At 46.9% G+C, this 12,955-nt stretch overlaps 1 protein-coding gene across 2 annotated transcripts in view; it reads left to right on the forward strand.

The window, feature by feature from the left end:
* Positions 1-12,955, forward strand: part of PKIA (cAMP-dependent protein kinase inhibitor alpha) — a 57,534-nt gene that overhangs the window by 20,151 nt on the left and 24,428 nt on the right. For both annotated transcript variants that reach the window (XM_030215754.1, XM_030215746.1), the window contains exon 2: positions 9,839-10,016. In XM_030215754.1, coding sequence (XP_030071614.1) covers positions 9,866-10,016 — 151 coding nt within the window. In that variant the 5' untranslated portion in view covers positions 9,839-9,865. The remainder of the gene's footprint in view (positions 1-9,838; positions 10,017-12,955) is intronic.

The raw sequence follows: 12,955 nt of genomic DNA on the forward strand, positions 1-12,955 counted from the left end.
CGGTGTCCAGGGCATGTGAGAGCTGTGTCAGGGCCTTGGGCAAGCCCCGGCCGGAACAGGCAGACCGCTCTGCAGGGGGACAAGCGGCGGAGTCGACCGATTCCCACATGGCAGGAAAGCCATTGTTGCCGGCAGCGTGTGGGTCGGCCACCGCCATTTTCTCCCCCTCTGCTGCTCAGCCACAGGTAAGCGCGGCGGTGGGATTGCAGCTCTCAGCTGTTTCTGCCCCAGAGCGCGGAGTCTCGGAATCTCCTCTCTCGGGGGTGCTGCATACAGCGGCGTTTTCTCCGGAATTTGTGCTCCTCATGCACAAGGCTTTTTTATTGAAAGCAGTGGGGGGGGGGGGGGGGGAGGCGAGATGGACGTCATTTTGGATAGTCAGCGTGGCTCTTTTACTGATTTCTCTCATGCAGCCCCTAAATAGGCCCGTTTTGAGTGTTTTGTCCCAGGAGCTGAGGGGTTGGCACAGTCTGACTCTGATGAAGCTCAGTTGTCATGGGATTCCCTACAAGAGACCCTGGAAGACGGAGAAATGCCGGTGGGAGAGGGTGATGACCCTATCGCGGCAAGGCTTTTTCGTAGGGAGGAGCTTCCATCTTTTATTATAAAGGCAATGGAGATATTAAATATATCTGCCCCTGAACCCCCGGCTCAGTCGGGAGGTGCGCCCTCTATTATGTCGAGCACTAGGACTCCGTCCCGAGCTTTTCATATTCCTGAGGCCATGCAGGTGCTCATTAAGGCACAATGGGATTTGCCAGAGGCCAGCCTCTGTCCCTTACGGCAGGAGGATTTGGACTCCTTGCGTTTGCCGACAGTAGGTTCGTTAATTACTGCTGTGACAAGAAAACAACTTTACTAGTGGAGGTCGGCACCGTCCTCCGAGATCCGCAGGATCGAAGACTTGAAGCTTCAGTGAAGGCATCATTCGAGGTAGCGGCATTGTCATTATAGGCCTCAATTTGCGGATCTTATGCGACAAGAGCTTGTCTGTCCTGGGTTCAGCATGCGGCGTCTACTAAAGACCTGGTTGAATGCCTCCTGGCGTTGGAGTCGGGTTTGGCTTCCCTGGCGGATGTCCTTTATGACATTCTCCGAGCTTCAGCTAAGGAAGTTTCGTTGGCCATGTCGGCCCATAGATGGATTTGGCTGAAGCACTGGGCTGCAGATGTGGCATCTAAGTCCCGTTTGGCGAGGTTGCCTTTTAAAGGGCGGCTCCTCTTTGGGGAGGAACTTGCTCAGATTGTTAAGGAATTAGGAGATTCCAAGGGTCGTTTGCCAGAGGACAGAGGTAAGTCCCAGGCGAAGACCTTCAGGCCTCGCTTTAAGGAGGCCAAGCGTTATAAGCCTGGTAGATCCGGGGGGGGGGTTCAAAGCCCCGTTTTCAGCAGAGACCGCAGCCCTTTCGGCCGGACCGCCGTCAGCCTATCGCGGCCTCTTGCAATCAGTAGGGCAGCAGAGGTACCCAGTGGTGGGGCCTTGGTCCATTCCTTTCCAGCAATAGGGGGACAGCTGTCTCAGTTCGGGAAGGAGTGGGCCGGGGTAACTGCATACAAATGGGTGCTGGACATCATTCGAGACGGCTACAAGTTGGAGTTCGCCCGTTCACTGTCAGACAGCTTCCTAGAGTCTCCTTGCAAGTCTCCACTAAAGAGAGCAGCGGTACAGGATACTCTGTCAGAATTACTGCACTTAGAGGCAGTAGTTCCGGTACCTTCGGCCGACATCGGCCAGAGTCACTACTCTATTTACTTTGTCGTGCCAAAGAAGGGAGAAACGTTTCAGCCAGTTCTAGATCTCAAGGCGGTCAACAGGGCCCTCAGAGTGAGGCATTTCAAGATGGAAACTTTGCGCTCCGTCGTGGCGGCCGTGCAACCGGGAGAATTTCTGACAGCTCTCGATCTAAAGGAGGCATACTTACACATTCCCATTTGGCGACCTCATCAGCGCTTCCTGCGCTTTGTGGTTCTGGGACAGCATTTTCAGTTCCGAGCCATGCCTCGCACCTTCTCCAAGGTAATGGTGGTAGTGGCAGCTTTCTTGCGAGCAAGAGGGGTGCAAGTTCACCCGTATCTCAACGACTGGCTCATTTGTGCGCCATCTCAGGAGGAGTGTGCCCGGGCTACGCAGTCGGTCATGAATCTTCTGCATTCGCTGGGCTGGGTGATCAACATTCAGAAATGTCACCTCATGCCGACCCAGACTTTGGAGTATCTCGGCATTCGGTTCGATACTGCTCAGGGCAGAGTTTTTTTCCCGGAACCACGCAGGTTGAAGCTGCTGCGGCAGATTTCCTCACTCCTACAAGTAGTGGCTCCGAAGGCGTGGGACTATGTTCAGGGGCTAGGGTCGATGGCAGCGACGCTGGACGTGGTCCCTTGGGCCAGAGTCATATGCGTCCATTGCAGTGGTCCCTACTCAGCCGTTGGTCCCCGTTGTCGGAGGATTATGTGGTTCGGATCCCGTGGGAGGCTCGGGCTCGTTTTGCCATGCGCTGTGGTGGCTCCAGCCGGAGAATCTTCTTCGTGGTATGTCCCTCGCCACTCCGGAATGGCGGGTAGTCACGATGGATGCCAGTCTGTCTGGCTGGGGTGCTCATTGCCTGGGTGTGTGGAGTCTGTCGGTGGCTCGCTTATCAATCAACCTTCTGGAATTGCGGGCGATTCTGCTGGCACTGCAAGCCTTCGAGACATTAGTGCTGAACCAGTCGGTACGAGTTCTCTGCACAATGCGACAGCGGTAGCCTATGTCAATCGCCAAGGAGGCACTCGGAGCACTCACTTGTCAACGGAGGCTCTTTCCCTCTGCCGCTGGGTGGAGAAGCGTCTCTTTCTTTTGTCAGCGGCTCACATCGCAGGAGTTCTGAATGTGCAGGAAGATTTTCTAAGCCGGAACCGGTTGGATGCGGGGGAGTGGGAGCTCTCTCGAGTGGCGTTCGACTGGATCACGTCCCGTTAGGGGATGCCGATAGTGGATCTAATGGCCCGGTTTTCCAATGCCAAGGTGCCCCATTTTTTCAACAGAGGCAGGGAATTCGGGTCCGAAGGAATATACGCACTGTTGCAAAGGTGGCCGCAGGATCTCTTGTATGTCTTTCCTTCATGGCCCATGATCGGTCGGGTGGTTGGCAGGCTTGCGCGACATCCAGGAGTAGTCATTCTGTTGACTCCAGATTGGCCCAGGCGTCCTTGGTATGCGGATTTAGTGCGTCTGTTGGTAGACGAACCGTTGAGGCTGTCAAACATTCCCGATCTTCTGGTTCAGGGACCGGTGATCATGCAGGATCCCATCCCATTTGGTCTTACGGCTTGGCTATTGAGAGGTCGCGACTCAGACGCAAAGGATATTCTGAGTCGGTGATTGGGACAATGTTGCAGGCGCGCAAGCAATCTAATTCTTTGGCGTATGCTAGGGTCTGGCGAACCTTTGTATCTTGGTGTTCATCGTCAGGCATCTCGCCGGAGTCAGCCCCTCTCATGACTATTCTAGCCTTTTTGCAGGAGGGGTTTGAGAAGGCGCTGTCATTAAGCTCTCTTAAGGTACAGGTGGCAGCGTTGGCCTATTTTAGAGGCCGCTTAGGTGGTCGCTCGTTGGCGTCTCATCCAGGTGTAGTTCGTTTTTTCCGAGGCGTTAGCCATGTTAGACCCCTCGAGTGCCGGTGGTGCTGGAATGGAATCTGAACCTAGTACTGCGGGCGTTTAGCGGGCTCCGTTTGAGCCAATCTGTAAGACTTCTTTGAAGGATCTGACATTGAAGACGGTATTTTTGGTGGCAATGGCTTCGGCCAGAAGGGTATCGGAACTTCAGGCTCTGTCGTGCAGGGACCCATTTCTGCGTTTTTCGGAAGCAGGGGTCTCGATTCGTACGGTGCCATCCTTTCTACAGAAGGTAATGTCTCGTTTTCACATCAACCAAGAAGTGAATTTGCCGGCCTTCAAGCGGGAAGATTACCCAGAAGATTTTTGTCAGTTGCGGTGTTTGGATGTAAAAAGGGCCCTGATGGCCTATTTGGATGCGACTAATTCCTTCCGGAAGTCCGATCATCTGTTTGTCCTGTTTGCTGGACACAAAAAGGGAGATATGGCTTCTTAAGCTACGATCGCTCGCTGGCTTTGGGAGGCGATCTGGTCTGCTTACCTTTCCATGGGGAAGCCTCTTCGTCTTCAGATTCGAGCGCATTCAACTAGGGCTCAGGCTGCGTCATTTGCAGAGTACCGGCTGGTACCGTTGGAGGACATTTGTAAAGCGGCTACTTGGGCGTCGGTTCATACTTTTTCTAAACATTACAGGCTAGATGTCGCTGTGTGTCGGGATACGCTTTTTGGCGCTTCCGTTTTGGCTTCCGGGAGAGTTCGATCCCACCCTTCTTGAGGATTGCTTTGGTACATCCCACAAGTCTCTGGATTGATCTGGGGACACAATGGAAGGTAAAATTAGTTCTTACCTGACAATTTTCTTTCCATTAGTCCCATCAGATCAACCCAGAGGCCCTCCCTGGGGTTCATGTTAGCTGATTCTGTATGATGTATATGGAAGGTTTTGGTATGGTTACTGTTGCTTCTGTTCACGTTCTACTGTTAGTCTGGAAGTTTTGGTTTAAACAAGTTATTAGAAAACAGTTGTTACTGTGGAGCAGCTTGGAGGTTTTCCTTCAGATTATATGCTGCTTTCGAGAGGCAGGAGAGTGAACTATTATTCAAATGATTTCTTACTGCTTTGGTATCGTATACTGAAGTTAGGCTGGCTGCACATGCCCTCTAGGGGCGAACTTCGTCTTCTCTCTATCTTTTTATTTTTTTTTTAATTTATAACCATTTAAATTTTTACAACAGATAAAACAACTTGCCAGAAATACAGAGAAAGTAATATATAGGAATTATTTCAATCAGGTAATTCTAATCTCTTCCTTAGACCACTAAATAGGTAGAGTGAAACAAGACAAGGAGATCAATTAAACAGTAAACAGAAAAAAAAACGTGGTATTAACCTGATTATCCGCAGATATTACTCATCTAATTCATTATTCCACATTGATCATCTGGCTGGCTTCATCAAGGCCAATAAGGTGTATAGTCAAATCATTTCATTGAAAACATACGTATTGTTCAATATTAGTTAGAAATAATAGATCTGATTACATTCTCTTTTAAAAACCAGAAGTTATTTAACAATACATATACTTAAGTCTCTAATTCAGATCCCACTGACTAAAGTAATCCCAGTTTTCACAGGCTTCACTCCTTTTAAAGTAATAATTGAGGAAATATTTCTGAAGAAAATTTAGGAGTCATACCCGGAACCCTGGGAAAAACAATAATCTCGATATTAATCATCTATAATAATCATTTTATTATTCAAAGTTTCTCGTCTGTTATCATTTTCAAGATCATAACCACTTCTTGCTCGTATAGAATCAATTTTTCACTCTCAAAGGGTTCAGTTAAATTGTCCATGTAACTCTCTAATAAAATTATATCTGAAACAAAATTATTTACTGCCACCGTTAGGTCCCGAAGCACCTTCCAGATGGTATTCAATGTAACCTCCACGGGAGCCAAAAACTCCAAGTTGATTTCTCTTAGGTGTTAGGAGTGGTTCCGCCGATTCGGGTTCTGCTGTAAACGTCCTCCGTTTCAGCATATGCCTCTAACTCACTCCTCCACTCCTTTGGACATGTTGGTTGAATAATTCGGGAGCAATGGAGTTGTTTTTTCCAGGTCCAAGAGCGTTGACGCTCCTTCGCCAGCGCTAATCAAAGGACTCGCCAACCCTTTCATCTGTGGGTAGTTCGTCATGCAGCGGTCCCGCACTTGCTGCTCAGGGGACAAAACGCTGGCCATTGGCGGCTGACTGCCAGTTGTCCCCTTCCTCTCAGTTAAGGTAACTGCAATTGCAGAGAGGAAATTTACGTAAAGAAGACAAAACTTCAAAGGGCAGCTGGGCCGTTGGGCATACGAACTTCAGGTCGCCATCTTACCACTCTCCCAGTTTGGGACACTCTTTGTCTGGTTTCTCCTCAGAGGCCTGACTGATATGGGTAACCCTTCAGCATAGACCTGAGTCATTGAAACACAGAAGCCCCTCCACCACTACAAGGTGGTGTCCCTTCGGAGGGGGTGTTCTCTCTATCTAACCTGCTAGTGGAGGGACATAACCCACAAGTCTCTGGATTGATCTGATGGGACTAATGGAAAGAAAATTATCAGGTAAGAACTAATTTTACCTTCTCGGGTGTAGAAGATATTTTTGAGGCATGGTTGCGGCCCACACTTGTTCTCCTTTGCGGGTGTCTGTTCCTCAGCGATTGATTTCTTTCTGCAGGACGGGTTGCAGAAGGGCCTGGCCTCTAATTCGCTTTGGGTGCAGGTGGCGGTAGCCTGCTTCTGGGAGAGAGTGTCGGGCTCTTCTCTGGCTTTGCACCCGAATGTGGTGCATTTCTTGCAGAGTGCTTTGCTCCTCCACTGCTGCGACCTTGTTTGCCCTGAAACCTCGTTCTTGTTCTCCAAGCATTGATTTGGATTCCTTTTGATCCTTTGCAGAAGGCTTTGCTTAGGAGCTTATTCGCAAGCGGTTTTCTTGGTTGCCAATTCTTCAGCACGCAGAGTGTCTGAATTTTTAGCGCTGCTTTGCCGAGCTGCTTTTCTGCAGTTTGCTGACTCTGGAGTGACCTTGCATATGATTCCTCCTCTTCTTACTGGCTATGGTTTGGCCTTTCTTCATCAGCCTCTCTTTTTTCTCTCCTTTAGGGAGGGGGATTTTCATGCAGAGTACGCGGAGCTTGGTCTTCTGGATGTTCAGAGGGTTCTTCGGCATTCGCAGATGTCACATGTTTTTCAGCGTTCTAATCTTCTCTTTGTCTTTCTTTCTGGTTCTTGCCGTGGGATGACGGCCTCTGATCCAGCTATTTCTCATTGGATTGCAGATACTTTTTTTCCTTGGATTTTTTTTTTTTTTTTGGAAGGTCGCATCCTGACAGTGGTGTTCAAGCTCATTCCACGAGGTTGCTATCTACTCTTGTGTGGAACGGGTTTGCTTTCGCTATTCAGATGCTGCCTTTGCAACAGCTATTCTGTCTCGAAGAGTGGCAACTTACCACCCTCATTAGGGTTTGCTTTGTACATCCCACCGGTTCTTGTATTCATCTGCTGCATATGCTAAGGAAGGTAAAATTATGCCTTACCTACTGATAATTTTCTTTCCTTTAGTAGCAGCAGATGAATCCAGGATCCTGCCTTCTGTCAGCTGCTATTGTTTTTCCTGTCTGTTCTTGTCCTGGTCTTCAGTTTCAAAAAACAAAAACCAAACATACAAACAAACAAAAAAAAAACAAAGGGAAAGAAAAAAAAAAGAGGAGAAAGAGAATAGAAACCACTGAAGAGGAGTCCATCGTGATCATGGTTTCTCTTAAGTCGGACTGATGAGTTTCTGTTGTCTTTGGTTGGTGAGGAAGGCTTCATGGTTTCTCGTCTGATTCTGCTTTGTGATGAGACATATACTGAGGTGAAAGAGGGAGCTGACCATCTGGTATCACTGCCTTCAGCTTTGTAATCTCTATCTCCACCTGCTGGTAGATGGACACAACTCACCGGTTCCTGGATTCATCTGCTGCTACTAAAGGAAAAAAAATTATCAGTAGGTAAGGCATAATTTTACCTTCTCGCCCCGTTCAGCATTGCCTTCCTATTGCACTTTGTTACACTCCTACCTGGCTGCTCCTGGTGGCGGCCATCTTGGAAGGTTCAGTTGAGGGGCAGCCATCTTGAGAGGTGCATTTGATCAGTTCCTGAAGGACGGCCATCATGAGTAGAGCATCTACATCGGTTCCTGAGGGGCAGCCATCTTGAGAGGCTTATTCCTATGGGAGTGCCCAATGAGGTTCCTTGCCCGTCAGCTGTGGCAGGGATCTCCTGATGAGAGGCCTATTTAAGAACTAAACACAGTCATCAGTTTGCTTCAGCTTCTATTGTTGTAGAGGTCGCGGTCCATGTCTGTGTTTCACAGCCAGCTGTCCTGTGTTCCTGTGCTTCGACCCGTGGATTGTATCTCGACTACCCGTTGTGTTGCCACCTGCCTCGATTCGGGACTGTTCCTCGACCATCCGCTGTGTGGCTGTTTCCCTAGTTCCTGGACTGTGCCTGCTCTCCCGCCTGCCTGTTCAACCCCGTCGGTTACGGAAGTCCTGGTGGCTGCCTGCACCTGGGGGCTCAACTCCCGGGGAACTGCGGTCGCTTCTCAGGTGAAGCTAGGGGTTGTCTGACTGCCTGACCAAGTGCAGTGTCACTCCATCTACGTCGTGCTCAGTCGGGGCACAAGGGCTCACTACTCCAGTTGTAACACTTCCTCAGTGTTCCTATCTCCCCTCCCCTTTTCCCAGCATTGTCCCCATCCCGTGTCCTTATCTATCCTCCTCTTTTTCAGCATCACCACCTTCTGTGTCTTTATCTACCTCCCTTTGAGTATCATCCTCTTCTGTGTCTTAGGCGAATCAGCAGTTGGCCGCAGCAGTGATCAAGATAGGATGCCAGCATTGGGGCCTTCCTTCTGCGAGTCATGCCGATGCAGAAACAGGAAGTTGAAACAAGGTAGGCAGGACTCGCAGAGGGAAGGCCCTGACGCCGGCAGCCTTTCTGAATCGCGGCTGAGTCGCAGAAGATGCTAAGAAAAAGTACGGAGGAGGGCTACATAGAGCGGGGGCAGAAGAAAGGGAGAGGGATAGATGTAGGACTCACCGGGGAAGAAGGAGAGAGAGAGAGTTGGGGCTTTAATGTACCAATGGGCAATTGTGTGGCTGGACCCCCTTTATGCAGGGGCCCGGGTCAGCTGCCCCTTTTGCCCATTAGGTAAAGTGGCCCTGTTTGCCGTCTTATTCATTCTGCCTTGTTACTAGAAATACTGACTAATCAAGGAGCATGCTGTCCCATGTGGCAGAGTTCAGTTTGGAACTCTCTATCTCCACCTGCTGGTAGGTGGTCATAACCCACAAGTCTCTGGATTCATCTGCTGTGACTAAAGGAAAGATTTATTTATTTTATTCATTTGGATTTTGCTCACACCTTTTTCAGTAACATAGTAGGTGACGGCAGAAAAAGATTTGTACGATCCATCCAGTCTGCCCAACAAGATAAACTCATATGTGCTACTTTATATTTATACCTGACCTTGATTTGTATCTACCATTTTCAGGGCACAGACCATAGAAGTCTGCCCAGCATTAGCCCCGCCTCCCAACCACCGGTGCTGCCACCCAATCTCCGCTAAGCTTCTGAGGATCTATTCCTTATGAGCAGGATTCCTTTGTTTATCCCACGCGTTTTGAATTCCATTACCGTTTTCATCTCCACCACCTCCTGTGGGAGGGCATTCCAAGTATCCACCAGTCTCTCTGTCAATTCTACTACTACTACTACTTATCATTTCTATAGCTCAAGGTGCATTGCATTCAGGTACACTGGGTATTTCCCTGTCCCTAGAGTGCTCACAATCTAATTTTGTACCTGAGGCAATGGAGGGTTAAGTGTCTTGACCAAGATTATCAGGTAAGACAAAATGTTTCAATAAGAGAAAATGTTCCTCATGCTGTTTACAGAAACTGCTTTTCTAGAACTCTTTGCCTTTTCTGGCTCTGCTATTTTTGTATAATTGTGTAATTTTTATTTTCTTTCTATTTGAACTATTATAATGTTGCTTCTGACGTGGGATTGGCATTTTGTCAAATAGAATGTTTATTTTATTGCCGTTTATTTGAATTCAATCTGTTCTAGGTACTACTATGTGGATATTTGGTAGCAATGACTGTTGTTGAATCTATTGCCATTTATTTGAATTCCATCTGTTCTAGGTACTGCTATGTGGATATTTGGTAGCAATGACTGATGTTGAATCTACATATGCAGATTTTATTGCTTCAGGAAGATCCGGCAGAAGGAATGCACTCCATAATATTCTTGCATCCTCTGATAGCGGGACTACAAGTGATTTAGCCTTAAAACTGGCAGAAATTAATATAAACAAGGATGGTAAGTACTGATTACCAATGCTGTTGAAATTTTTAAGAGGTATAATTTTGTAGACTCCTACATAAAATATTTGTAAATGTATTTTCCATTGACAAACAGGATTGAGTTATAAGAAAATAGCATAAGAGTAGCCATACTGGGTCAGACCAAGGGTCCATGTAGCCCAGTTTCCTTAGCGTATGCAGCAGATGAATCCAGGAAATGGTGGGTTGTGTTCAACTACCAGCAGGTGGAGATAGAGATTACAAAGCTGAAGGCAGTGATACCAGACTGCCAGCTGCTCCTTCACTTCAATATATCTCTAATATCCAGCAGGTGGTGGACGGCTCTTCAGCAGCTCCTGGATTTGTCTGTTGGGACTACTCCTGGGTCCTGTGGGCCAGTTGAGTTTAGGGGTGTCTGGCTGGTGGTGCCAACTTTGGGGGCATACTCAGTCTTCTGGGTCCCTTCCTTACCCTACCCCCCCTTGCTTCCCGGTCTTTAGCGCTCTAGTCTTCCTCACCAATAAAGTGGGAGAGCTCCTTTGCCTTTAATTAATCGGCTTTTTAAAAAAAAGGAGTAACAGGAGAGATTTCTGACAAGATCGGGCAGTGCAGGGATTCCCTGTCTTTTAGTACTGTACTGTGCTGTTCAGCCTGTGTTTCGGTTGGGCAACAGGCTGTTGCGTTGGTGGGACTTTGTTCCTTGAGAGGCACTGGCTGTTGGCGAGTCCTTTCCTTTCTCTTTTATAGTGTGGGGGTACCGTGCTGTAGGGATGGCGGCGCAGGCAGTTGAAAGATGTTCCAGCTGCGGTAGCAGACACTCCACAGTGGGAAACTGTGTTCTGGAGTGGGAAGCAGTGAAGTTCCTCTTCCCGAGCAGCATGTTTCCCGCACTGATGCGGCGGGAACGTGCGCCATTTTGCCAGCAGCTGATATCTGCTCCTGTTATTTCCCCCTCTGCAGCTTTGATGTGTGCGTCGGGGGGCGGCTCTTCTCTTGGGGCTCCTTCGGGAGACTGTTGGTCCAGGGGACCTTTTGTTTTTCTGATGCTCCAGGCTTTTCTTCTCCACAGGGCCTGGCCTCTGCTTCCTTTTTCAGTCATTCCTTTTCCCCAAGGGGCTCCTTCACTGTATTTGCATATGATAGTCCAGGTTCCTGTGATGGATCCGGTTTTGAAAAGGCAGCTCTGGGCGCTGTTTCTGAAGTAGGATCTTTCTGTCCTGCCTCAAGTTTCTCCGTCTCATCTCTCGCCCTCCAGGGAGTCTTTGGGGCTCATTTTCAAAGCACTTTGGAAGGCTAAGTGCTTTGAAAATATGCCTCAAAGTGTCCTATCTGCATGGACAATTTGAAAACAGAGAGATCAATCAATAATATAGTTCACAACTTTATTATAAAATAATCGCCTGACACAGACTGTGTTTCGCCTACAAGGGCTGCGTCAGGGGCTCTACAATAACAAATAATAATGAAACCAAATTAAAAATGTGTATAACATCATCATAATGTGTAAAACATGATTGAATACCAAAAATTGTACATAAAATATAAATAATTAAATAAAATGCTTGGAAGGAAAAAAGTTTGAAAACCATGACGAAAAACATTAAAAATAACTAGTAACTAAAATGCCAATATACACTATTTCTTTTAATGGTACATTTTACCAACAAATAAAGGGTACCGCTATGGGTGCCACATTTGCACCCTCTTTGGCTAATCTCTATGTACGGGAGTTCGAAAATAAATATCTCCATACTTCGGTTCTTTTTGATAGAATTGATCTTTGGAAAAGATATATAGACGACATCTTGTTGGTTTGGAATGGGACGGAGTGTGAACTAATCAAATTCCATAAATGGCTAAATACTCTAGATACTAACCTTAAATTTCAAATTAATTATAGTAAGAAAGTGGTACCTTTTTTAGACATTAATATCACTATCAAGGATAATAGGTTTGTTACAGATATCTATCGAAAACCAACGGATGTGAACAAACTATTGAGCTACACGAGCTGTCATATTAGACCACTCAAGGATAATCTACCGTACAGTCAGTTTGTACGGCTGAGACGGTTGTGTACAGATGAAACGTACCTACCAGTTAAGATCGGGTGACATGAGAAAACGTTTTTATGATAAGGGATATCCAAGGACTGCGATTGAAAAGGGTTGCCAAAAAGCATCTAGTGTCCTTAGGTCTGCGCTCTTACAGCCATCTAATAATAAGAAGAAAGGGGAAAAAATAGTATGCACGCTTCCATATGTCTAACTCTATTGTTAGAATCCTTAAAAAAACATTGGCATATAGTACAAGGTCTGACTCCATTTACTAACAGAGACTTGATGATTGCATTCAAACGAGAAAGAAATCTGAGGGACATGCTAGTACTATCTGCAATGACGAATACCACACTTTTAGTTAGAAATTTACCAATGAGACACTACCCTTGAGGTTCGTGCTCTGTATGTATGGTGAATGTTAAAACACAGACGTTTTATATACCATCTTCAGGGAAAAAGTCAAATTTCTAATTACAATACTGCAAATGTTGTTTATGCTGCCCTATGCCTATGTGGACTGGCATATATAGGGAAGACTAAGAGAAAATTAAATGTCAGAATTATAGAACATAGAAGTGCACGGAAGAGGAATTCACAAGATAAACCATTGGTAGAACATGCTATGAAATTAGGACATAGATTTGAAGAGTTTCGCTTTTGTGCTTTGTTTGTACTCAAAAAGACTTGGAGAGGAGGTCCTGTTGACAAACAGCTGTTGTGTAGAGAACAAGAATTTATTTTCGATCTGGGTGCTCTACATCCAGATGGTCTGAATATGGAAACTGACTTATCTGTCTTCCTTTGAGATGGCTCATACATGTTGGATTTTTTTTTTTTTTGAGTAGTAGGCATTTATGCTGGTTTGAACTTTTGAGATTAAGACGTTAGGAGAATA

This window comes from Microcaecilia unicolor, chromosome 1 (assembly GCF_901765095.1).
Source record: "Microcaecilia unicolor chromosome 1, aMicUni1.1, whole genome shotgun sequence".
Lineage (NCBI taxonomy): Eukaryota > Metazoa > Chordata > Amphibia > Gymnophiona > Siphonopidae > Microcaecilia > Microcaecilia unicolor.